Source organism: Oncorhynchus masou, chromosome 3 (assembly GCF_036934945.1).
Source record: "Oncorhynchus masou masou isolate Uvic2021 chromosome 3, UVic_Omas_1.1, whole genome shotgun sequence".
NCBI lineage: Eukaryota > Metazoa > Chordata > Actinopteri > Salmoniformes > Salmonidae > Oncorhynchus > Oncorhynchus masou.
This window is the reverse complement of record NC_088214.1, coordinates 35,684,821-35,709,595: the sequence shown is the minus strand read 5'-3', so window position 1 is coordinate 35,709,595 and position 24,775 is coordinate 35,684,821. Positions and strand designations below refer to the sequence as shown.

The window sequence follows — 24,775 nt, the reverse complement described above, 5'->3', positions numbered from 1 at the left end:
TAAGAGCTTCACACTCAACAGTTCCCTGTGTATCAAGAATGGTCCACCACCCAAAGGACATCTAGCCAACTTGACACAACTGTGGGAAGCATTGGAGTCAACATGGGCCAGCATCCCTGTGGAAAGCTTTCGACCCCTTGTAGAGTTCATGCCCCAACGAATTAAGGCTGTTCTGAGGGCAAAAGGGGGGATGCAACTCAACATTAAGATGGAGGTCTTAATGATTTGTACACTCACTGCACAGTCGTTATAAACATGAGCGTAGTGAGAGATGCAGACTCCATAGTCCAGCTTGTGTCATCATCAGCAAAGTTGAGAAAGTTGAAGCATTTGTCAGATGATTAATATAAACTAGAATTAAAATAATACAGATCCAAGAATCGATCCCCGTTGAACACCACATGTGAAAAGTGAGGCAGCAAAATGAAGGCATCGGAAAAGTTCAGCTCATTTTAAATCATGAGGTAAACGACCCTGTCATGGCAAGCGTCAACAACTTCACTCCATGAAATCCATCAATCAAAAGAGAGGAAATATCATTGGTCACACTTACTCTGATACATCGTGCCAGTAAATAAGGTCTGTTTGAGTACATACAAGCAGTTTTATTTCCATCCATTTTCTCTGAGTATGCGAATATGCAAGGCTTTAGAGCTCCTCTCTCATTGCTCAATCAAACTAGATCCTGTTCCAGCGCAAGTGTAATTGAGCAGTGCGTGCGATTGCTCCAGAGGGGCTTCCCCTGGCTTACGTTCCCTAGCCTCGGTGACTCAGCCCTGGCCAGATGAAAGGAAGCAGGGCCCTGAGCACTCCGCTTACATCCAGGCCTTTTTCCTCCGGTTGCTATGTGGCCCAGCCAAACCAACCGTCCCTCTGTGGGTATGAAGTGGGGGGCTTCAGCGGATGTGGGGGTCCAAGGGTGGTTGTCAAGGGGTGTGTAAAGGGGTGCGAGGGGGTATAGATTGGAACCGGAGCGGTGTGACCGAAGCTGAAGCGATGTCGGCTCACCTGGGACACAGGGAGAAAGGACGGAGTTCAAAGCTGAACGTCTAGACAACATCTTCCTGTCTGGAGGGATCCGGTGTGGCACCAAGATGGCCGACAGGGGTGCAGAGAGGGAGGGGGTTTGGCAGCAACTGGCTGGGCTGACAGAGCTCAATTTACAATCCACATTGAATATGAATTGCATGGTTAAGAAGCCACGAGAGTGTGCTCTAAAGTTCACAAGTTTCTTGATTTCCTTGTTCATTCTTGATCCCCAAACTTCCCTCTGAAAGTGATTCTCATTGTGTTAGGGTTAGTGACTATGTAGGGAAAGAGTATGTGAAGAGTCTTGAGTAGAAGTAGGGGGTGGGTTCTACAGCACAAAGTGCAATGTTTCACGGAGTCATAATGGCATTAAACATACAACCTTGCTGTTAGCAGCACTATGCACCAAACAACTGAGACATTAGACAGCCAAGAATGACAACATAGTTTGGGAGGTCAGTAAGGGTTTTGCAGGACACTCCTCTTAAAAGCAACAAAACAAACACCAGCTCAGAGACGGATGGTCTGGGCCAGAGTAGGCAGACCCAGAGGAGCGGGCATTAAGGGCAGTGTGTTTTGGGTCGGACTTCCACGTGGGAGTGATGTTGTATTCTCTGTTTCCTAAGGCCAGAGTGATAGTGGCTGCACAGAGTCCTGTCGCTAGCCAAGGAGCTGTCATCAGCTCCATTTCCTACCACCAAAACAACATCCATGGACTGAAGCCCTGACATGCAACACACTAGAAGAAGTGTATTGTTCCTGCCAGCCTGACCATCCAAGCCATCAACATGGCATGTACAGTAATGCCATAAGAAGCACCATATTTTCATCCCAGTCATTCTTTCTATCCTCAATGTAAACCTTTGCCGTCCCAACGATCAACACACCAGCCTGTTTTATAAGTTGTCAACATGACTTTAAATCACATACATCTAAAAACACCTACATCTTCACATGGAAAGAGCTGGGCTCAGCATTGAGATCTGATGTCACTGAATGAGACCTGATGCATATGCCTTGACAACAGTGGAGATTTATCTTCCTTCCAGAAAACATGACCTCTGCAGCACTCCTCTGTCCCCCAGGTTAGCCTGTCACAGCTTATTTGGATGACAGGCGCTCTGAGGGCTCTAGCCCCCCAGGTCTGCTGGGTAATAGGACTCCTGCCCACCTCCACCTTAATTTTCTATATTTCGTCTTTTGGTCAAAAAGACGTATACGGTCAAAATTGTGGTTATATGCCAATGGCAAATAGCCTCCTGTTGAATCGCTATCATTTGGATTAACCTCTCTGAAACTGTCTAGACTGAAAACATATTTCACAATGTCAAAACTCATCAACATGGCTTGAAATTGTATAACAAACCCCCTAACTTAATTATTAAATAAAAAACAATCGCCATAGGTAAATGTGCTGTGCCTTTCCATCAACACCAAAATAGCAAAACAAGACAATTTCCATTAGGTTTGTTATTCTTCCATGGACGATGACAAGATGCAATGCCTTGAGGGGTATTATCTTACACACACAGGCATATCTGTGTGGACCAAGCATATCTCCACTGTCACAATAGAGAAAGCCCTACCGAGACGTTGTTGTAAGAACAATTGCAATGCAAGAGGAAAACGGGATGTGAAATGTTTTCAGACTGTTTTGAGGGAGGAAAAACAGCAACAGAAGTCTTGAATAAAGGATCCATTTCCTTTTTTAGACTTTGATCACTTATCAGTTTGCTTTGTAATGTCTATCCTTCACCAGTTGTTGTACTAGTTGCCATTTCTACTGTGTGTAAATGCTTGTCCCTCCTCTTCCTTCTGCTTCCTCCACATGTGTGTAACAGGATGAGGGTTTCACTATGATGGGAAATAGAAAGAACGCCGCGAATACGAGAGAACGTTAGAACCAAGTCGCTCTTGGATTGGGCCCATTTCCCGACAAAGTTCGACAACATAGAGCAGCATCAGAATCCAGAGAACCCGTCTCCTCTCTAGGGCCAATCGAATAGAGAGGACTCTGCAATTTGTCATTGTTTCATATTTGATGTGCAGCCAATACATCTATGGACTGAGGATCTTTGTCTATTCTATCAAATCTATTTCTATGGTTGTACCCATCCAGAGCTCAACAAGGTATGAGCTTGGTGTCACACACATTACAGTGAAAAAAGGGAGGCAAAGAGAAGCCAAGGAACAAAAATTCTTCAATCTTCAGCTGTGCTGCAGAACATTTCACATTTAGGCCTACATGTGGTTTTGCAGATAAACTTATCCAGAGCAACTTAGATTCAGTAAGTACTGTAACAAAGAGTACACAGTGCACTTTGGTGATCACTGCAGTTCTATTTGAGACAACCACCCAAAAAATCACCATGCAGGTGGGAAAAACAAAGCCTTTGAGTTTGGAGCAAACAAACACACATGGATGTCAAGTCAACCAACAGTATTCCCCCAATACATTTTTTTATATGATGTCACCTGGTATGATATCATGACCTAACCAAAAGATTAGACTCAATGCACCTTTATCTGAGTCTTGTGCACAATGGTCTGAGTAACAGGGAGCACTAACTTAGAAAGATGACAAAATCCAGATGACTGTTTTGGCAATTATGTCAGGCATACTTTGATTCCTCTCTCACACAATTATGTCAGGCATACTTTGATTCCTCTCTCACACAACTGTATCACGCAAGCATTACCTCAAATGGACCTACACCAAAAAAATAAGATATCATCAAAACAATAGCTTCCTAGTTCCAACAAGACCCTCTAACAAACCTCCGATTACCCGTTTCTACTGTATGTCTGTCTCAATGATTCAATGAGGTGAGTTATCCAATATAATGATAACGGGCTTCTATGGAAAGAGCTAAAATGTGAGCCAGTATTATGAGTGACTCAATTTACATATGTTTGTCATCATACCTGTGATGGACATGAATTGTTGGACGTTTGTGTCCATATTGCCTAACCCCCATGCTTTCCCATTAACAGCTTAGGGGAAAACATTTGGAAATAACGTTGTGAAGTGGGTCAATTAGGTTTTTTAAATGGTGAAATTCACTGGCGAAGGATTTAAATCGGAGTGGTTTACTTGTCTTTGTAATTATTTTACAAAAAAAAAACGTTGTTTTTCCCAAGCGTCTGAAAGTTGATATTTTGAACGGTTGTGGGTTTTTATGAAATTCCCGCATAGGGAGAAAAACAAAGATGAAGAGGCTGATATTGTCAATCACACACTCAAAAACGAAATATAAAAATGTGCACATTATAATAAGCATACCGTTCATTTGATCAGATTCAGTGAGTTTCAGTGGTAGCCCAGAGAAAGGTTTAAATGGTTCTGTCTGCTCGTGAAATGTGATAATTCCATATTCTAGGAACGGTGAATCCAATAATAATGTATCGTCATATTTTTCCATTAAAATAAATCGATTTCTTGCACTTTGGAAAAAATGGGGTGTAAGTAGGATTTATCAAATTATCATTTAAAAATGATGTAGCTATAATAATAATAAAAAGCATTTGTATGAATGTAATTGGCACGTTTAAACTAGGACTATCTGAAAGAATGTCATTGCTGATAACAAATAAATACATATATTTTAAAGAAAGGATAAAATTTACAAAATACTTTAATAAAATATTTTCAACGGTGATGATAAAAAAAAAAATCCACTGTGTGTATGTGTCAGAGCTGATGTCACGCGCACAAAGTCAAGAGTGGTCAGCTGTTATAAAAACAAAACAAGAAACGAACTTTGTAAAAACAAATAAAACGTTCATACAGGCATAAATGTTAGCACAAGGCTATCACAGTTAGCATAACTCAACGTCAATACAAGTAATTATTAAATATTACGCTGGCTATTATAGCAAATGAGCACCACTATACTAGAATTAGCATGCATTTGTATTATGAAAACGAAAAAATGAAAGAGACGTGCTGAAAAATTAAATTAGAGCAAAATTATACCATTTCAGTAAAACAGGGAAGGTAAAGAATTGCTATAGTGGGCCACACATCGCATAACTTTTAAGAGTTGCATTATGATCATTGTTATAATGTTTTTCCAATTGAAAAGGGTCCCCACGCCTATCAGGTTTAACTAATGCTTTGTGCGTACAATGGCAAAATAAACAATGGGCAAACAATAAATTATTTTTTACATATTAGAGGTTTCACAAACCTGCCTGTATTTAGCAATTATAGGGCCCATTGTTCATTGAACTACTACCACCATCATAATCAGCTGCAGGTAGCAATAACGATACTGAACTCAGCTGGGATACAATAAGCCAAAATTGGGTGCTGTCCGTTGCTTTCTGCCCAGATGCCACCGGTTAGTCCTAATGGGGTGGATTAAAAAAGAAATGATTGCGGCTGTACGAGTTCTTTCTTTTCTGAAACTAAGGTTGCAAACATTCGGCTACAGTAGTAGCTGTAAAATATACACCAGGCCTAAATGGGCTGTTAAATTTTGTTCCAATTTCTTTTTACGTTTGGCATTGGAGCAGCGTGTAGCCGACTGTGAAATGGGAATTAATCACGAGCGTTTTATCCAGGAAGATTGTTGCATATGTCCCCCCCAAAAGATCAAAGGTTACATCGAAATACTTGCCCTATGGATAACATGTCATATCCACTACAAGGCGGGCATGTGGTAAAGGAGGTGCGGCCAAGACCGTCATAATGAAAATGGAGAGGGAAAAAGCTACACCCTCAGTAATGTAAAGACCGCTTTCAGTGGAGCATGGTTGGTGCAGCAGTTTCTGACACTGGACTATAACGGATTATTCTCCTGGTCGATTTGTTTTAGGACTACAAGTAATGTATTGGAAAAGTGAACTAATGTTGGCTTGCTCTAAGGTGGACGATATTGAAAATGGGTTCAACTCCATTTCCAACAGCACGGTAAGCCTATGTTCAATATTGGTAAAATAAAGTATCGGAGCGTTCATCGTGTTTTGAGAACATTTTTCTTCATTTCTTGCTATTACCACTAGTTTAAACGGCCTACAATTGGACCAAATTGTGGTTACTCCAAATCGATAGGCTATGATTCGGTTCCAAGTTAACGACAATTTTACATTGGTTTTCTGGGCACAAATTAGTTAATTCATTACCTGAGGGAGTGTGTGTTTATTAATCAAAAATAAACCCCTGCAGCTGTGACAGCCGCGGGCTGATCGCACGTTGGTTTGAAGAGGACTGCAATGGCGCTAATTGCCAAAAGTCAGCAAACATTTTGTTTATTTGATTTGGCCATTAAGGCTTTTTTAAATATTTTTTTATATAGCCTATTCTGATCGATAATTTGTTTTAAATTTCACTTTGAGAATTGCCCTCCTGCAGACAACTAATTTGACATCGGAAACGGAGAAGTTGGTAATGTGAACCATCCTGTTGCGAAAAATGCTTGAAGTAGGCTATAACATTTTTCTTAAGAATCGTGCAATTTGGTTTGTAAATTTTTATTATTCGAGATGGTAGCTTATTTTGCTCCAATTTCTTTTGACCACTCACTATACCTAAGGAGAGATGTGTAGGGCAATCTTCCGACCCTCAGAACATAGGCTACCTGTGATTCCTACTTTTACTTGTACGCCTATTTCAGTATGCGTAAAACCTTCAGTGGAAATTATGACAACTTCCAAATTGTTAGGCCGCATTTTGTCAAACACACATTTTTGTCCGTAGTTTACACATGGAAAATATTTTAAGTTTTATTTGACTTTAATTTATTCAATTTTATATCCAGGGCACCTCGGAAGACATTTTTGAAGACGAGTCATATTCACCGTCATCGTCTTTGTCGTCATCCTCGACACTGCAGACGATGGCATCAGCCTCTCTGGGGAAAAGCCTTTGTGCAAGTTGTGGTTTGGAGATAGTTGACAAATACCTGCTCAAGGTAAGTTGACAGGCATTATTAGGCCTATTCAACCAAGGCCTAAATGTCTTATTATGTTAAATGGTTGTCCCATGCCCATTAATAAGCCTATAGTAGTCACATTTTCAACCAAGAAGAAAGTTTGACATAGACCTTTTTGTTAAGTTAGCCCAAATAAAATTACATTTCAGTTCAGATATTTAAAAAAATATTAAACATTTTTCACTGACATTGAAAGATACATACTTGCCTTTCGTGTACTGAAACTGTAGATGAAGCTACTCTTTCGGTTGAATAAATGTTTGAGGTCTGACTGTTATGGCTACATTTCAGGTGAACAACTTGTGCTGGCACGTGAAGTGCCTCTCGTGCAGCGTGTGCCAAACTCCTCTTGGAAGGCATGTCAGTTGTTACATCAAAGAGAAAGAGGTTTTCTGCAAACTCGACTACTTCAGGTAATTATATGGCCTCAGATTGTTTATCTTAAGCCTGTTTAAATAAAAAATATTGATTCTTAGAATTAAGTGTTGACATTACCTTGGGCCCTATGAGGCCATGCACCACCTCAGCCTACAATTTGTTTGAGAACAAAGGTTTAAATCTTCAATTTTAACATGTATTTTTACATCTAACTTTTCATAACGTATACAAGTTTATAAGAGTTGCTATATAGAATATTTGCATTCCTCACAGTTCTACATTATTAGTAGGCTAGAATGTATTTTGGCCTATCATGCAAAATTGTATAATACAAATGTGTTGCATTATGTAGTTTACTGTAAACTACAAACATATCAGTGTCATGTTAAAAAATACAATCCAACTTTCTCACAGGAAGTATGGAACTCGCTGCGCCCGCTGTGGCAGGAACATCCACTCCAACGACTGGGTAAGGAGGGCGAAGGGCAACACCTACCACCTGGCCTGCTTTGCCTGCTTCTCCTGTAAGCGCCAGCTCTCCACGGGGGAAGAGTTTGCCCTGGTGGAGGAGAGGGTGCTGTGCCGCATCCACTATGACTGCATGCTGGACAACCTGAAACAGGCCATGGAAAGTGGTAAGCAACATTAAGGGTGCATAGAAAGAACAGGAAGGCCTGTATTTTGTGAAGGCGTTTATTGTACAATATTCAGACTGTACACAGGCCTTTTTCTATACATTTATGATGTAGCAATTTATTTGAAGCTTGTTCTTTTGAAACATTCATTGATAACTGAATATCTGTGGTCACATGTCCTTACAGGAAAAGGTGTGAATGTAGAGGGAGCCCTACCGTTAGAGCAAGAAGGGTCCCAGGCGAAACCAACTAAAAGGGCTCGCACTAGCTTCACTGCAGACCAGCTACAGGTGAATATCATGGATTATTTTTTACTTTTCTGTTCCCCCAGAAACCACTGACGTGCATTTTTGGAATTGCACTTGACACGCCCCAAGCGCTCACTCTGCTGATAGATACTGTACTGAGGAAAAATGTACTTTCTATGCCTGTGGTATGTGGTTGTCCAACCTAGCGATCTTAAGATGAATGTACTAACTGTAAGTTGTTCTGGATAAGTGTCTGCTAAATGCCTAAAATGTAGAAGTGCCAAAACCATACCAAGATCAATATTCATGTGTGCATCTTGCATTATCTGCATCTTGTCTGTCAGGTGATGCAGGCTCAGTTTGCTCAGGACAACAACCCGGATGCTCAGACCCTCCAGAAACTTGCAGAGAGGACTGGTCTCAGTCGCAGGGTCATCCAGGTTAGCGCGCTAACATTTTAGCCTAGTCAAATAATTAGGTGTCCCTGAAATTACAAAGAAAGCTTAACCCACCCCTGTTCCATCTCCAGGTTTGGTTCCAGAACTGCCGAGCTCGTCATAAGAAGCACGTGAGCCCCAACCACCACATGTCGTCCACAGCAATGTCATCGCTACAGCAGTCCAGGCTCTCTCCGCCTCTCCTGGATGATCTCCAGTACACAGCTTACATACCAACAGACACACCCATGCACACGCCCATGCTTACCGCACTGCACACATACATGGATGGTGAGCAAAGTCGGCACTTGGAGATCACAGGTTCATATTTTTACATGTCTTGTGTATCATGAGTGACATCTAATTTTGTGTTAGAAATCAGTGCAAAGATCTGAAATCACAATGAGTAGTGTATCAATATTACTATAACCAATAATGGATTTTGGACTAACAATAGCATGTTTGTGTTCTTCAGTGCACTCTCCATCCTCACTGGTGTTCCAGCCTATTATGTCCCATTCCATGACACAGCTGCCAATCAGCCATGCCTGATCGTTATATTCCACCCCCTGCAGAACCGGGTCAGAATGCTGTGGAGCGACACTCACCGTCCATCAAAGGGTGTGGGGCACCTACATTAAATTATTTGAGGGTTTATCGAAGGAGATCCAATGGTCAGAATTTAATGTAAAATAAGGAGGTTGATTTCTAAACTTTTTGTTAATATATATATATAGTATCTATATTGGTTATGAAAGTTCATATTTAATTTATTTGATGCATGTGACAGCACTTTGTTTAAAGTAATGAAATTATATATTAAGTTTCTATTTTGTAGCTGATATATAGCTGAGCTCTGTTTTTGATGGCTGTGAAGAAATACTGAATAAAAGCCATATGATCACTGCTGACAATGAGGGACTGGATTTACTAGATGCTTGTTCTGATTTCCATGAGGATCATAATGCCATTTGGCACTTCACATTTTAACTGATTGAATAGTCTTTGTTGTGCCTAAAAGTCACATTTCTGTTGCTGGTAGACTATTTCGCATGGGCACTGGCACATGCCCATGGGCAAGATTGCCGTTAAAAAATTGACTCATCCTCTTGCCTTTAGTCCCTCGTCGTTTCAGTCTTCGGAATCTTATTCTCTCTTCCTACTCGTCTGTCTTTTTGTCTGGCGTCTGCGGAGCATCCTCAGAATGCTGGTGTTGTGGTAAGGTCGAGCGGCTGAACCATCATTGTACTCTTGATCCAGCACTGGAATAAGAGTGGAAAAGACTAACTGAAACTGAGGAAGAATAGACTGGTATTTGGGATTTATGCTTCGGTGTAAAAAAAGGTCATAGCTGCAATAGCTGTGGATTTGAATCATGCTTGTACACTTTAATGGTGTAATTGCATTGTGGCACAGCAAATGCTGTAAAGCACATGGAACTATTCAAATGCGTTTTATTTATAGAAGTCACTTCACGTTCATTGACAACATCTTACAAAAGAAAATCCCAAATGAAAAATACATTAAATACGGATCCCAAAATGTAGAAAAGAGCATGTACAAGTAATTGACAATATTAAAAATGTAGCACTTTTTTCATCTGTACCACTGACCGTACAAATTCAACAAATGGCTTTGACATCCTTCCATTGTCAGGAGTCTAAAATATGTTTAGCCTAAAGTAAAAACTTAAATATTCCACTAGCTAGGCACGCTAACTAGAACCTGCAGTTGTCATAACACCTTATGCTCAACTAACAGAACTGCATTTGTTTTTGTATGTGTCTTCATTGCAGTGACACTGACACACCTAAGTATTTGCCAGAGCCACGGTGATCAAGGTAAAAAGAAAATCACTTCAGACAACTGTAATCCACCAAACATCAGCCAAAACTAGGCATAGGAATTATTTTGCTTTCAGGCTTTCCTATCAGATAACATACAGTAGATGTATGGCTTATGGAAAGCAGTCCATTGGCCAGGAAGTAACACCATTCAGTTGTAAGGACATCCCATCAAGACCAAGAGATGACATGCCTTCAGATCCTGAGCTCTGGTTGAGTTAAGTGAAACATCAGGTTTGATGAAGTCGATTCACTATTCATACAGCAGGGGAGGAGCATATTAGATATACAGGAGCCCTTATTTGAAACTGATAGTCCCCCCCATACATACAGTATTAGTCAAGTTTGGGCACACCTCATTCAAGTTTTTTAAATAAATTATTTTCCAAATTTTCTACATTGTTGAATAATAGTGAAGACATCGAAACTATGAAATAACACACAATCATGTAGAAACCCAAAAAAGTGTTAAACCAACATTTTTTAATTGGGTTGAGGTTGAGTGATTGTGGAGGCCAGGTCATCTGATGCAGTGTTCCATCACAGCCTGGAGGTGTGTTTTGGGTCATTGTCCTGTTGAAAAAATCTCTAAATAGTTGAAATTGAGATGTGTCTGTTACTTGAACTCTGTGAGGTACAATCTGAGGTGCAGTTAATTGCCGATTTCTGGGGCTGGTAACGCTAATGAACTTATCCTCCGCAGCAGAGGTAACTCTGGGTCTTTCCGGGGGCGGTCCTCATAAGAGCCAGTTTCATCACAGCACTTGATGGTTGTTGCGCCTGCACTTGAAGAAACTTTCAAAGTTCTTGAAATGTGTCTTTGCTTATTTAAGCTGTTCTTACCATAATATGGACGGTGTCTTTTACCAAATAGGGCTATCTTCTGTATACCCCCCCTACCCTGTCACAACACAACTGTCACAAATTAACTTTTAAAAAGGTACACCTGTTAATTGAAATGCATTCGAGGTGACTAACTCATTAAGCTGGTTGAGAGAATGCCAAGAGTGTGCAAAGGGTAGCTACTTTGAAGAATCTCAAACAGAAAATATATTTTCAGTTGTTTTACACTTTTTTGGTTACTACATGATTCCATATGTGTTATTTCATAGTTTTGATGTCTTCACTATTCTACAATGTAGAAAATAGTAAAAAAATAAATAAAGAAAAGCCCTGGAATGAGTAGGTATGTCCAAACTTTTGACTGGTACTGTACATGTAGGGTATCACACACATAATGTAAGCTACCCGTGCTATACATTACATGAGCCCATGTGTGGGTGTAAAGGTCATCACAGATGCAGGTTTTGACCGCAAACTGCACTGTTTTCTGCAATAGTGGGATATAGGGCAGAATTTGATCATGATTGTCCTTGACACTGTTGTTGCTTAACCTTTAGTGGCTGAATATTTGGAACTCCATTAGTACCCAATATTGACTTTGAGTAGCATAAATCAACTGGGTGATTTAGCTAAAAGTCTGCAGAACAAGTATTAGTCGGACCACAATTTAGAGTTATGTCAGTCTGCTGCACCCAAAAGGTTCCTTTTGTTCGAAATAATGAAGTTCATGGCGTGATTGTTTTTGCAGTAAGGGCAATCGTCCATGTAAACTGCAGTTACAGTACAGCTGCTGAGGACTAATAATGATGCTAGGGATGATACAGTAGTGTACTGCATGTTGGATATGCATAGCCTCTGATCTGTTTGGAGCAAACCAGAAGTGTTTCTCTCTCTCGCTGGACCAGAGAGTTACACGTTGATTTCAGTATCAGCACAAGTCACAGTGAAGTCTGACCACCTGAACTTGTTCCAAAATAGTTCCTGCCTGTCAGTCCCTAGTCTTGAGGTAAGGCAGTAGCAAAGTCTAATGGCCACACTATTAGTCTCATTGTTCGATTCTCTAGGTCTAACAGTTATTCTAATGATCACACATGTCATAGTCAATGTAAGTGTTCGTATGAGTCTCTCAAAATCAGTCAATGTTAGTTCTGAAGACTTTCGAAGTTTCTGAGTTGCCAAAGTCACAGTCAGTGGTCTCATTCTCCATTAGGGACTGATATCTCCTTGTTAGCTGATAGACAGCATAGTGTAGGTAGCCAGAGTTGAGCTCTGTTCAGTTTAAAGCATGCTAAATAACTTGGAAGAAGTAAAGCTATTAGTTTGTAGGAGAGTGTTGCATTCCTCAGTGGTGCTCAGTTTTTCTCAGAATACTGTGCAGCTCAGCAGACATGAGGAAGGGTTTCTCAGGGCTCCCGTCGTTCCTCTCCAAGTCCTCACCTGGAGGGGTGTATGGGAGGAGTGGAGAAAGGAATCCAGGAGGAAGGGAGAGGTGGAAAGGAGATGAGCGAGAGGGATTAGAGGTGCTCAGATAGAACGTGAAGCAAAGCAAGAGAACAGCCACGGTGTAAAAAAATAAGGTCAAAGCGTTGATATTGGGATCGACTGAATATCCAAGGATAAGAGCAGGTGTATTCATTCAGATGTTATTTTCGATTTAAAATGGAAATGAATCAAAAACCAACACCACAGTGTTTTGGAAGCACGTCTATGAAGAACAATACGTAGGCTTTACTTACAGAAACACAGAAACAGCGTGTCCACACACATTGCATAGACGCTGAAGAATCCATGAGCGATCAAATAGGACCCGAATATCACCGTCTGCCAATGAGAAATCACGATAATACACCATCAATACCCGGCTGAATGTAGGATGTACCCATTTCTATACCCTTTCTATTGTTGTATCTTACCAGTAGAGGTACCCAGTAGTAATGCAAGGTCGGCACATCTTCCTGAACAATTGGTATTTTGTGTGTGAAGAAAAAGAAGGCTATGACGCCTGCAACACACAAAAAACACAACATTGTAAATACCCCAGCCAGGTCACCTGTGATACAATTCAGTATTCGACGTCCATCCATGTCCGAGGACGTCGGGAGTTTATGTGGAAACTGGCCACTAGGTGGCACCAGTGAGCGCTGTTACCTTAAAGTAGGTTTCGGTAAGCATCTGCCTTTGATTCCAAAGGTTGTAAGTTTGAATCCAGCGATAACTATTAACTTAATCATTCAGAGTAAATGACTAACCTTAAGAATTGGGAGTTCATGCCTAAACTTAGCCTTAAACACTTGAAATTCAACGTTTGGTACAACTTTGAAATTCAACGTTTGAGAAACATGGATGAACATCTAATTCTGACATGAAACTGTGAGAGCTTGTTGAAAATCCCACAGATATGCTTCATCATTTATTTAGACTTTAAAACGCGACTTTTGACTGATTGCAGTCAAATAAAATATCAACTGTTATCCTAAAAGGATGATTAAGTAGTCACAAAAAAAAAAAATGTTTTTTTTGCAATGACTCACCTACACTCCCTGCTATTAGCACTTTCCCTAGGAACAGTAGGAAGTCTGTCACTCTGTCCAGCACCGCCACCCTGCAGGAGAAAGGGGTGAACCCAGTAAGGTTACCCCAGTGAAGTGCCAGCCAACACTGGGTAGCCTAATAATCCAACCCCTGGCTTCAGGGGGCCTTACCTTACTACGTTTCTCATCAATAGGCAGAAGGCATCTCGAGCTGATGTGCAGAAGCACTTCCCATATATTGCAATCTAGAGGGAACCCACAGACCATGGGACCATATTGAGTTATAGCATACACCGTAGCTAATCTACCCTTGATTCAGTTGCTACATATGCAGCGATTAACACAGATCAAAGCCATGTAATAATATCAAGACATATAGACACACATCACACTACTCACCATAATGTAAGCATTTCTGTTCATGAATTTGATGAAGCGCTCTAGACACCAGAAACAGCATTTGAGGCAGCAGAGCAGGAAGCGTGCTGCCACGTTACTGGCATCTGAACACAGACCAACGACCATTAGTGATGAGTTACTCCACAGAGTCACATCCACGACTAGATGAAGCCGAACTCACCTTTGAGTTTTGAATCTAGATACTCCAGGATAACTCGAGCCATCTGAACCAGGGCCAGAATCAGAGCACCAAATGCCAGCGAGCCAGTGTGATACCTGTAACCCAGCCACACACACATCTTTAGTCAGTCCATCATGAAAAAAAATCAGAACCTCCCAAATGCTCCAAACACCTAAAAACCTGTCTCAAACAATCGCTGAGCCATAGTGAAACGAACTGGCAGAATGGTGCGGAAGGCTCCGTACCGTATGGCCCTGCTAAATGAAGAAAACAGGGGGCAGGTGGGGATGTCCTGGGGCTTCCTCCGGGCCCAGTAGTAGGAGGCGAAGGCCCCAGCCAGGGTACACTGGCCCAGGGCGATGATAAAGTTGACCAGCCACAGGAAGATGAGCAGGTTGGACAGCTGGAGGATGAAGAGGTAGCGGTGGTAGGGCGTCTCCCCGCCGTAGAACGCAAATGTACACTGGGCGCCCGGACACGTCTTGGACACGTTGGTCTTGTTGAAAGTCTGGGAGGGAAATTGTGATATTAAATGACTATTTATACAAATCGGGGGTACTCCACACCAGAGTTTCCGTGTATGTCTGCAGGATACTTAGAATGAGTTTAGAAAAAATGGACTTACCTCAGGATCGCATGTCTTGTTTGCGTACATGCAGTTGGGCTCAGCAGCCATTACTTTATAGATGGCATCTCCAGAGGAGGCCAGGAATCTGTGTGTAACGCTGATTAAGCATCAAACATGTTGCTGTTGTACAACAATACACAACAAAACAGCACTTTCTTAGGTCTATCTCTGTGTCTCTGTTTCTGTATTCCATAAGTCATTCAATACAATATACTTTATAGAATCTGGGATTTAGGTCAGAATCATGAACAGCACGATGACCAAAGAAATGAACCAACAGCGCCCTCTAGTGGAGAAACACCACACCAGTAAGAGGATACACAGAGGTGACGGAAAAGTAGGAGATGCAGATGGCCAGCAGCAGGAAGGTGATGATTGGGTAGAAAAGTGTTGACATGATGTAGCTAACAGCCCTAGAGACAGAGGCACAAGAATAACATTGTAAATAAACTCTTCTCAAACAACAGTCGTGAAGACAGCGAGAGAACACAAACTGTTACTGTGAGAGAAACTGTTACTATCAGTCGACTTACTTGCTTCCCTCCCTCAGTAGAGCGATAGCGATCCATACTCTCTTCCTCAGAAAGATCAGAATGATCAAGATGGAGGCCTCTATGGTACACAGAGCTATCACTAACAGAGAGAGGGGGGGGCACAGCAGAAGGTCTGAGCCAAACCATAGTAACATCAAACCATAGTAACATCAACCCATAGTAACATCAACCCATAGTAATATTAAATCATATTAACATCAACCCATAGCAACATCAACCCATAGTAACATCAACCCATAGTAATATTAAATCATATTAACATCAACCCATAGCAACATCAACCCATAGTAACATCAAACCATAGTAACATCAATCCTAACCCAAATTATCCTCTCCAAATGTAATGTATTAAGTAAATGACAGACATCTATTTACTAATTTTCAACTTTTACAGGAACTGGTAATCAGGCTAAATGGTTTGAAAGAGGCTAATCCCTAAGACAACGCTGAGAGAGAGAGAGATTGTCATGAGTGAGGTGATGACATACAGAAGATGAGCCATGTCTGACTGAGATGCAGGTAAACCGTGACGTCTGTCTGGAAGCCGATGTCTACGATGGTCACATCTGCCCCGGGCTGCTGCCTCAAGAGGGAGAACTCCAGGTAACAGTGCCATATCCCTACAGAGACCCGGGAAGCAGAGGTTAGGGAGGTAAAAACAGACACACAATGACACACACTGGTACACGGCCATGCACGCACACGCGTATGTACAGTTACACACACTTTATTATAGTAAACTAAAACTAAAATGAAAACTAATCATGAAAAAACTATTTGTAAATAAAATAAATAATGAACACACCCGTTGGCACAGCAGCACCGCAGATATTGGCCGCGTTTGAGTGGCAAAGGCTAAAGCAAACAACTGTAGACAAAATTGGAGTGAAGTCGGGGGAGGTGCATCTGCGACAGCTGAAAGTCTAACATTGCTGTGTTTTTTCAACAGCAAGGCTCAGGTCAACATGGCAGTGTTGCCATTGTTTCTAAAAGGTTTTCTGTGTAATGTCGAAATAAACATGTCTCCAACCCCCATATCACACACTCACAAACTGAAATCATAATATAATATTATGTGTGTACATTGTACAATCCCTTAGTGAGACAGAGCCTCAAATATCAAATTCATTTGTATATATCCACTGTACACATAAATTGCGGAAAATTGGTTTGTTTTTCAGTCACGCCTTTGGTCACGTTCGCGTGGGTCACCCCTAATGATTGGTTGACAATAGAGCCTCCAATTGCAGAAACTTGAGGTTGACTGTGGTCAAAACTTCATGACCTTTAACCACATGATTTTTGTAAAGTTCATTCACCTGACACCGTTTTTATCCCCAGAATGTAACACAATCCCCGGTGAGTTACGAGTCGGTTACGATGGTAACCGACTTGATAAAATTGGACTGCTCGAACACGGCCATTGAGATGAGCATGATGCAAAACCTTGCTCTCACACAGACAGTCACACAGAGTATCTGCGCATGTGCACGGGTACGCTTCACGCTGCTACAACGTGGTAGCTATGGGACCAGAACAGCGGAGACGTTTAACCTCGCGCTTCACCGCTCCTGGTTGTTGTGGAAACTGACCATCTATTACAGTTTACTTTGTGCATCTATGTCATTTCGCTGAGTCTACCTTTAAACCTAACCTATAACCTGACTCATCACCTTACGCATTACTGTCCCACACTGGCAAGAACTGACATCCCCAAAACACACTAAAACTTCAACTAAATACTATAAAAACGAAATGTAAATGTTTTTTATAAAACTTCGACTAAATAAAAACTATTAAAGTGGATCGGAAAACTAACTGAAACTAAGCTGAATTTCGAATAAAAGTCTTAAAATTAATAGAAGTAAAGAAAATAATTAAAAACACAAAACTCTAATAACTTTGACACACACACACACACACACACACACACACACACACACACACACACACACACACACACACACACACACACACACACACACACACACACACCGACCGTAAGCGATCACCAGTATGACGGCGATGATGGTGAACCAGAGGAGGAGTCCGGCAGTGAAACGTAGCAGCAGGATGAAGATCAGACTGACCACCAGTGCTATCACCAGACCTCTGGAAATAACACACAGTACACACTCTAAATATAGTATTTCACAGTAGCATAAAAGTACAATAAAGTACCGTACAGCACAATTCATTGTCTGTTATAAGAACTCAACCCAGTGTATCTCTGCCAGTAAGACTTCTTACATCAAGATCCAGTTCCATGAGGCGGCGTAGTCCTCCACAATCTTCATCCCAACCTCCTTAGCATCCACCAGACCTGTGATGCCACTGCAGGAGACAATGGCCATTATAAAACTGCCATAATTACAGAAATGTTTGTGTGTGCGTGTGTGTACTGTATGTGCCCGCATGCATGTATACGCACATCCACATGCATGTGTGGGTGTCTTTGTAACTCACTTGGCGGCGTCTCTTAGTTCAGTCACACTGCGGGCTTTGTCCAGGGCATCTTTGAAGTGGGTTCTTTTGGCCACCGTCAGGGTTCCATTCAGAGTGATGAAGTCAGGAAAACAACGCTGTAGGACTAGTAGACAAGATCATTCAGTTTCATGACTTCTTCCTTATTGCCCACCAGTTGCTTTCATTTTTTTGCTGTACTTACATGGTCTGCTAGGCACAATCATTGATGGACAGTCCTCGTCTCGTAACACTTGTGCAACAGGCTTAAAGCAAAAAGAGGAGAAGTGTCAGTCATGTCATACTAATTGTCGTTACGCTCTGTGAACAGAAAATTACAAAAGTGTTAAAACTCTTGTCTTTAATTCATAATCTTTAACACAATGCAGCACAATTCAGTAGCCTGGGTGTGAGGTATTTGTATTTATTATGGATTCCCATTAGTTCCTGCCAAAGCAGCAGCTACTCTTCCTGGGGTCCAGCAAAATTATGGCAGTTTATACAATTTTAAAACATTACAATACATTCACAGATTTCACAACACACTGTGTGCCCTCAGGCCCCTACTACACCACTACCACATATCTACAGCACTAAATCCATGTGTATGTATAGTGCGTATGTGTGTGTGTGTGTGTGTGTGTGTGTGTGTGTGTGTGTGTGTGTGTGTGTGTGTGTGTGTGTGTGTGTGTGTGTGTGTGTGTGTGTGTGTGTGTGTGTGTGTGTGTGTGTGTGTGTGTGTGTGTGCGTGTGTATGCATGTGTCTGTGCCAATGTTTGTTTTTTTAATCCGTTTTTTAAATACAATTTTACTGCTTGCGTAAAATTAGTGAGTGTTATGTTCCAAACACAATGCTTCAGGTTTTATAAATATTTAGGGCTAACTTATTCCTTGCCACCCACTCTGAAACTAACTGCAGCTCTTTGTTGAGAGTTGATGTAATTTCAGTCGCTGTAGTAGCTGACGTGTATAGTGTTGAGTCATCCGCGTACATAGAAACTCTGGCTTTACTCAAAGTCAGTGGCATGTTGTTAGTAAAAATTGAAAAAAGCAAGGGGCCTTAACAGCTATCCTGGGGAATTCCTGATTCTAACGGGATTATATTGGATAGGCTTCCATTAAAAAACACCCTCTGTGTTCTGTTAGACAAGTAATTCTTTATCCACATTATACCAGAGGGTATAAAGCCATAACACAAACGTTTTACAGCAACAGACTATGATCAATAATGTCAAAAGCTGCACTGAAGTCTAACAAGACATCCTCCACAATAATTTTATCATCAATTTCTCTCAGCCAATCATCAGTCATTTGAATAAGTGCTGTGCTTGTTGAGTGTCCTTCCCTATAAGCATGCTGATATTCTGTTATCAATTTGTTTACAATAAAATAGCATTGTATCTGGTCAAACACAGTATTTTCTAGACGTTTACTAAGGGTGGGTAACAGGCTGATTGGTCGGCTATTTGAGCCAGCTTTAATATTATTGGGTAGCGGAATGACGTTAGCTTCCCTCCAGGCCTGAGGGCACACGGTCTCTAGTAGGCTTAAAATGAAAATGTGGCAAATAGGAGAGGCAATATCGTCTGCTATTATCCTCAGTAATTTTCCATCTAGATTGTCAGGCCCTGGTGGCTTGTCATTGTTGATAGACAACAATTTTTTCACCTCTTCCACACCGACTTTACAGAATTCAAAAGTACAATTCTTGTCTTTCATAATTTGTAGTGTCAGGGTTTGTTGCTGGCATGTCATCCCTAAGTTTGCTTATCTTGCCAATGAAAAAGTAATTAAAGTAGTTTGCAATATCAGTGGGCTTTGTGATGAATGAGCCATCTGATTTAATAAATGAAGGAGTTGAGTTGGCTTATTTTCCCAAAATTTCATTTAAGGTGCCCCAAAGCTTTTTACTATCATTGTCACGTTCTGACCTTAGTTCTTTTGTTATGTCTTTGTTTTAGTATGGTCAGGGCGTGAGTTGTGGGTAATTGTTTTCTGTTGAGTGTTTGTATCTGCACCAGACAGAACTGTTCGGTTTTGCTTGTTCATCCACTTTGTTGTTTTTGTTCAGTGTTCATTTACTTTATTAAAAAGATGGACACTTACCACGCTGCGCATTGGTCCTCACCTTATTCCACCACCAACGGCCGTTACAATCATTCTTTATATAATTTCTTTGTTTCATAGTGTAGTTTCTTTTTCTTTTAATTTCAGTTTATTTAGGTTGTTCCTGCTTTAGACAACTAGTCGTTGTTACACGCGATGAAAGCAGTTCACATCCTAACAGTACACACTTCCAAACAGTGCTACGCCTACATGCATACCTTTGTTGGGTTGTTGAATCCTGGTTTGCAGAACAGCCTGTAATATTCCCAGGGGGCTGCAGTGATTTGGTATTGCAACTGCATATCTGTGTAGGTTGCAAATCTGTCCGGGCACTTGGAAACACACATCTGAGGAAGTGTTGAACACACTAATGAATACCCAGTAAGCTGATATGACACCCTTTTTAAAGGCCCCAACGCAACTGTTTTTATATCAATATCGAATAACTTTGGAGCGACAATTAAGTTCTTTACTGTCACAGATTTCATAAAAAACAAGCAAACAACTATTTCTCAAGCTAGAATTTTCCTCGGACTGTCTGGGAGTGGTCTGAGTGGGGAAGCGAAAACTGAAAACTAGTTGTTATTGGCAGAGAGGTTTGGAACTCTCTCTGTTATTGGTCTATTAACCAATTCACTTCATGGTGAGGTCACCATGGAAAGCCGGAACTCCTACCCATGCAAACCTGCTGATTAGAAGGTTCTGTGTAGATTGTATTTTCAACCAGCAACTATTAGGAAATAACACTGATATTTAGTTTTTGTTTTTTACATTGTTAGTTTCATCAGCTGTTGTACAATAAGATATAAAACAAATAGTTTGACTGCACTGGGCCTTTAACAATAACTCCACCTATGTACTCTGAGTCAATATTGTTATTGACCAACATGCTATGAATACCTGAGTGGTGGGACACTGGAGGTTGATGAGGACAGCAGGGTTGGCACATTTCAGGATATTGAAGTAGAACAGTATGGCTTTTTTTCTATAGAGAAAAAAAAACATTGACACAGTGCTGATACAGTATTAGCACTAGGTGGCTGTAGAGTACAGAGCACACATTCAAAGAAAAGCCCTCACATACAATGATGTAACAGTCCCACATACAATGATGTTAAAATGCTCAACTATCTCTTCCCTTCTGTTCTTAATATCTCAATGCATTTTTGGTGAATTTCATGATGATACTTTCCAGTATTTCAGTATAATGGTTGAGATGGTGTTGTCTCCCCCCCGACACGTGTTCCAGACTAAACTCCATCCTAATCTTTTAAGCCTGGGAGAACAACACAGTGCTAATTATTAGCGGATGAGATGTGAGGGCCCTAGCTAGCTGGGAGTACACACACTACTCCCTATCTCACAGCCCGGCTCCACAAACAGCCTTATCACCGCTCCGCAGCCGCCACTAAATAACTACTTTAATCATTGCCAAGGTTACAGCCTGTCAATCACACTTGAGGTTTATGAGGGGAATTCAACACCGAGCTGTTTAGTGTGGGGATCCAGTACCAGACTTTTGATTCAATGGGTTGGATTCTGTTGACAATGGGAACTGTGTGTGTGGGGGTGAGCTGCCTTTCAATTGTAATGGTCAATATAACAACATTGAAGCACGCAGGGCTAAGATAAAGAACCAGACAATGGCCCAGGGGGCTACGCTTGGGCTAGATTGAAGTTAACATTAACAACATATCTAGGATCAGATTATCCTACACTGAATTCAAGGGGATGAAAACCTATTTAACCGTGTATCAGTGGTAGGGGGGAAATTCTACTAAATTCTACATTAATATCAGCAAATTGGGCACAAGGGAATTATCATTACCTCAAATTGTTCACAGGTATGTCCCTAGGGGCTGCGTTTACATAGGCAGCCTAATTCTGATCTTTTCCAACTAATTGTTCTTTTGACGAATCAGATCAGATATTTTGCCATTAATTGGGCAAAAGATAAGAATCGGGCTGCCTGTGTAAACACAGAGATATCGAGATAATCGGAAGTCTACATACACTTAGATTGGAGTCATTAAAACTCATTTATCAACCACTCCACAAATTTCTTGTTAACAAACTATAGTTTTGGCAATCTAATTTGTGCATGACACAAATCATTTTTCCAAAAATTATTCACAGACAGATTATTTCACTTATATCTCACTGTATCACAATTCCAGTGGGTCAGATGTTTACATACACTAAGTTGACTGTGCCTTTAAACAGCTTGGAAAATTCCAGAAAATTATGTCATGGCTTTAGAAGCTTCTGATAGGCTAATTGACATCATTTGAGTCAATTGGATGTGTACCTGTGGATGTATTTCAAGGCCTACCTTCAAACTCAGTGCCTCTTTGCTTGACATCACGGGAAAATCAAAAGAAATCGGCCAAGACTTCAGAAAAACACTTGTAGACTCCCACAAGTCTGGTTCATTGTTGGGAGCAATTTCCAAATGCCTGAAGGTACCACATTCATCTGTACAAACAATAGTACGCAAGTATAAACACCATGGGACCACGCAGCCATCATACCCCTCAGGAATGAGACACATTCTGTCTCCTAGAGATGAACGTACTTTGGTGCAAAAAGTGCAAATCAATCCCAGAACAACAGCCAAGGACCTTGTGAAGATGCTGGAGGAAACCGGTACAAAAGTATCTATATCCACAGTAAAATGCGTCCTATATCGACATAACCTGAAAGGCCGCTCAGCAAGGAAGAAGCCACTGCTCCAAAACCGCCAAAAAAAGCCAGACTACGGTTTGCAACTGCACATGAGGACAAGATTGTACTTTTTGGAGAAATGTCCTCTGGTCTGATGTAACAGAACTGTTTGGCCATAATGACCATCGATATGTCTGGAGGAAAAAGGGGGAGGCTTGCAAGCCGAAGAATACCATCCCAACCGTGAAGCATGGGGGTGGCAGCATCATGTTGTGGGGGTACTTTGCTGCAGGAGGGACTGATGCACTTCACAAAATAGATGACATCATGACAAAGGAAAATTATGTGGATATATTGAAGCAACATCTCAAGACATCAGTCAGGAAGTTAAAGCTTGGTCACAAATGGGTCTTCCAAATGGACAATGACCCCAAGCATACTTCCAAAGTTGTGGCAAAATGGCTTAAGGACAACAAAGTCAAGGTATTGGAGTGGCCATCACAAAGTCCTGACCTCAATCCAATAGAACATGTGTGGGAAGAACTGAAAAAGTGTGCACTAACAAGGAGGCCTACAAACCTGACTCAGTTATACCAGCTCTGTCAGGAGGAATGCGACAAAATTCACCCAACTTATTGTGGGAAGCTTGTAGAAGGCTACCTGACACAAATTAATCAATTTAAAGGCAATGCTACCAAATACTAATTGAGTGTATGTAAAACTTCTGACCCACTGGGAATGTGATGAAAGTAATAAAAGCTAAAATAAATATTTTTTTCTACTATTCTTCTGACATTTCACATTCTTAAAATAAAGTGGTGATCCTAACTGACCTAAAACAGGGAATATTTACTAGGATTAAATGTCAGGAATGGTGAAAAACTGAGTTCAAATGTATTTGGCTAAAGTATATGTAAACTTCCGACGTCAACTGTACCTGGTTAATCAGTCACTACAGCAATTACTTACGCGTTTGGGGTACCCTTCTGCCCACAGAACTGTCCGTAGCTGTCTGTAGGGTAGATCACCTTCCTGGGGTCACCGTGTAGCCACGCTAGAGAGAGAAAAAGGGAGGAGGTAGAAGGACAGAGAGAAAAAGAAAGAGAGAAACCAGTGAAATAATTAATCTCCCTCTTGTATCATTACCAAAATAAAAGACCAAAAATGGAAAGTCTCTTTGCACGACAGAATGAAATCGTATTCCCATTCCCTGGATCTAACTGATTCTTTTGTGTAGGATAATCTTGATGTGTTCTTCAGCTCCTGTGGCAGGGTTTTAAGGACAAGGTCATTGTGTGTATTTTAGTGCCTCTCTACTGCTGTGGCTGAGTGTTGACAAGAGTCGATAGTGTTGGCCTAAAGCATAATCCCTCTTCTAAGGCTTATTTTCCGCACCGTTTACAGCACTGTTCAGAAAGCGTACAGGAAAGGAGATAGCTGGATTTCCCTTTCTAAGACACCATATGTGTGTATGTGTGTGTGTGCTTGCGTACCTGCATGTTTATCTGTGTCCTTTCGTTGGGATCAATAGCAGTACCTTTTTTCCATGAATGAAAGCCTGTCACTGACTACCTCTCTCTAAGAGTCTGACTGACTAATGGGATCATTGATTCCTGGCTGGCATTAAATGAGTGGCAGGTAATGTACTTCACTGCACAGTCTGTATTGTCGGCACATCAAAACTGATGTTTACAACTCACTCCGCGCAGTAAGTACAGTATTCATGTTTTCACCCATGTCTTGGCTCTTTCCTTACCCATTAGGGTAGAGAGTCACCCATCCAACTGTAATGGGTCTGTACAGTATCTGAACTACTTAGTGAATGCTGATGACAGACGGATAGAGAGATAGAGTGGACTGGCATGTAGGGACCTGTAGATACACTCACCGAACAGTTTA

The 24,775-nt window shown here is 41.2% G+C and overlaps 2 protein-coding genes across 3 annotated transcripts in view; one reads left to right on the top strand and one right to left on the bottom strand.

Annotated features, from left to right (window-relative positions):
- The first annotated feature begins 5,677 nt into the window (after nucleotides 1–5,677).
- Nucleotides 5,678–9,571, top strand: LOC135515373 (LIM/homeobox protein Lhx8-like). 2 transcript variants are annotated; one of them, XM_064939057.1, is made up of 8 exons: nucleotides 5,678–5,944; nucleotides 6,792–6,944; nucleotides 7,257–7,378; nucleotides 7,758–7,978; nucleotides 8,165–8,268; nucleotides 8,571–8,666; nucleotides 8,756–8,954; nucleotides 9,139–9,571. In XM_064939057.1, the coding sequence occupies exons 1-8, from the start codon at nucleotides 5,861–5,863 to the stop codon at nucleotides 9,213–9,215; spliced, it is 1,056 nt and encodes a 351-aa protein (XP_064795129.1). In that variant the 5' UTR covers nucleotides 5,678–5,860; the 3' UTR covers nucleotides 9,216–9,571. The 2 variants fall into 2 exon arrangements, with proteins under 2 accessions (XP_064795129.1, XP_064795123.1); XM_064939051.1 differs by having other exon boundaries at nucleotides 5,679–5,944; nucleotides 8,756–8,984.
- A 529-nt stretch (nucleotides 9,572–10,100) lies between these two features.
- The window catches only part of LOC135515362 (choline transporter-like protein 5-A), a 106,486-nt gene continuing 91,811 nt past the window's right edge, over nucleotides 10,101–24,775 (bottom strand). The window contains exons 4-22 of the mRNA XM_064939041.1: nucleotides 23,846–23,930; nucleotides 21,113–21,197; nucleotides 20,431–20,559; nucleotides 18,312–18,372; nucleotides 18,110–18,233; nucleotides 17,894–17,977; nucleotides 17,643–17,755; nucleotides 16,132–16,263; nucleotides 15,623–15,722; nucleotides 15,410–15,502; nucleotides 15,087–15,174; nucleotides 14,707–14,969; nucleotides 14,462–14,556; nucleotides 14,281–14,384; nucleotides 14,053–14,126; nucleotides 13,882–13,952; nucleotides 13,264–13,352; nucleotides 13,087–13,171; nucleotides 10,101–12,787 (exon numbers count right to left, since the gene is read on the bottom strand). Coding sequence (XP_064795113.1) covers nucleotides 12,693–12,787; nucleotides 13,087–13,171; nucleotides 13,264–13,352; nucleotides 13,882–13,952; nucleotides 14,053–14,126; nucleotides 14,281–14,384; nucleotides 14,462–14,556; nucleotides 14,707–14,969; nucleotides 15,087–15,174; nucleotides 15,410–15,502; nucleotides 15,623–15,722; nucleotides 16,132–16,263; nucleotides 17,643–17,755; nucleotides 17,894–17,977; nucleotides 18,110–18,233; nucleotides 18,312–18,372; nucleotides 20,431–20,559; nucleotides 21,113–21,197; nucleotides 23,846–23,930 — 1,970 coding nt within the window. The 3' untranslated portion in view covers nucleotides 10,101–12,692. The remainder of the gene's footprint in view (nucleotides 12,788–13,086; nucleotides 13,172–13,263; nucleotides 13,353–13,881; nucleotides 13,953–14,052; nucleotides 14,127–14,280; nucleotides 14,385–14,461; nucleotides 14,557–14,706; nucleotides 14,970–15,086; nucleotides 15,175–15,409; nucleotides 15,503–15,622; nucleotides 15,723–16,131; nucleotides 16,264–17,642; nucleotides 17,756–17,893; nucleotides 17,978–18,109; nucleotides 18,234–18,311; nucleotides 18,373–20,430; nucleotides 20,560–21,112; nucleotides 21,198–23,845; nucleotides 23,931–24,775) is intronic.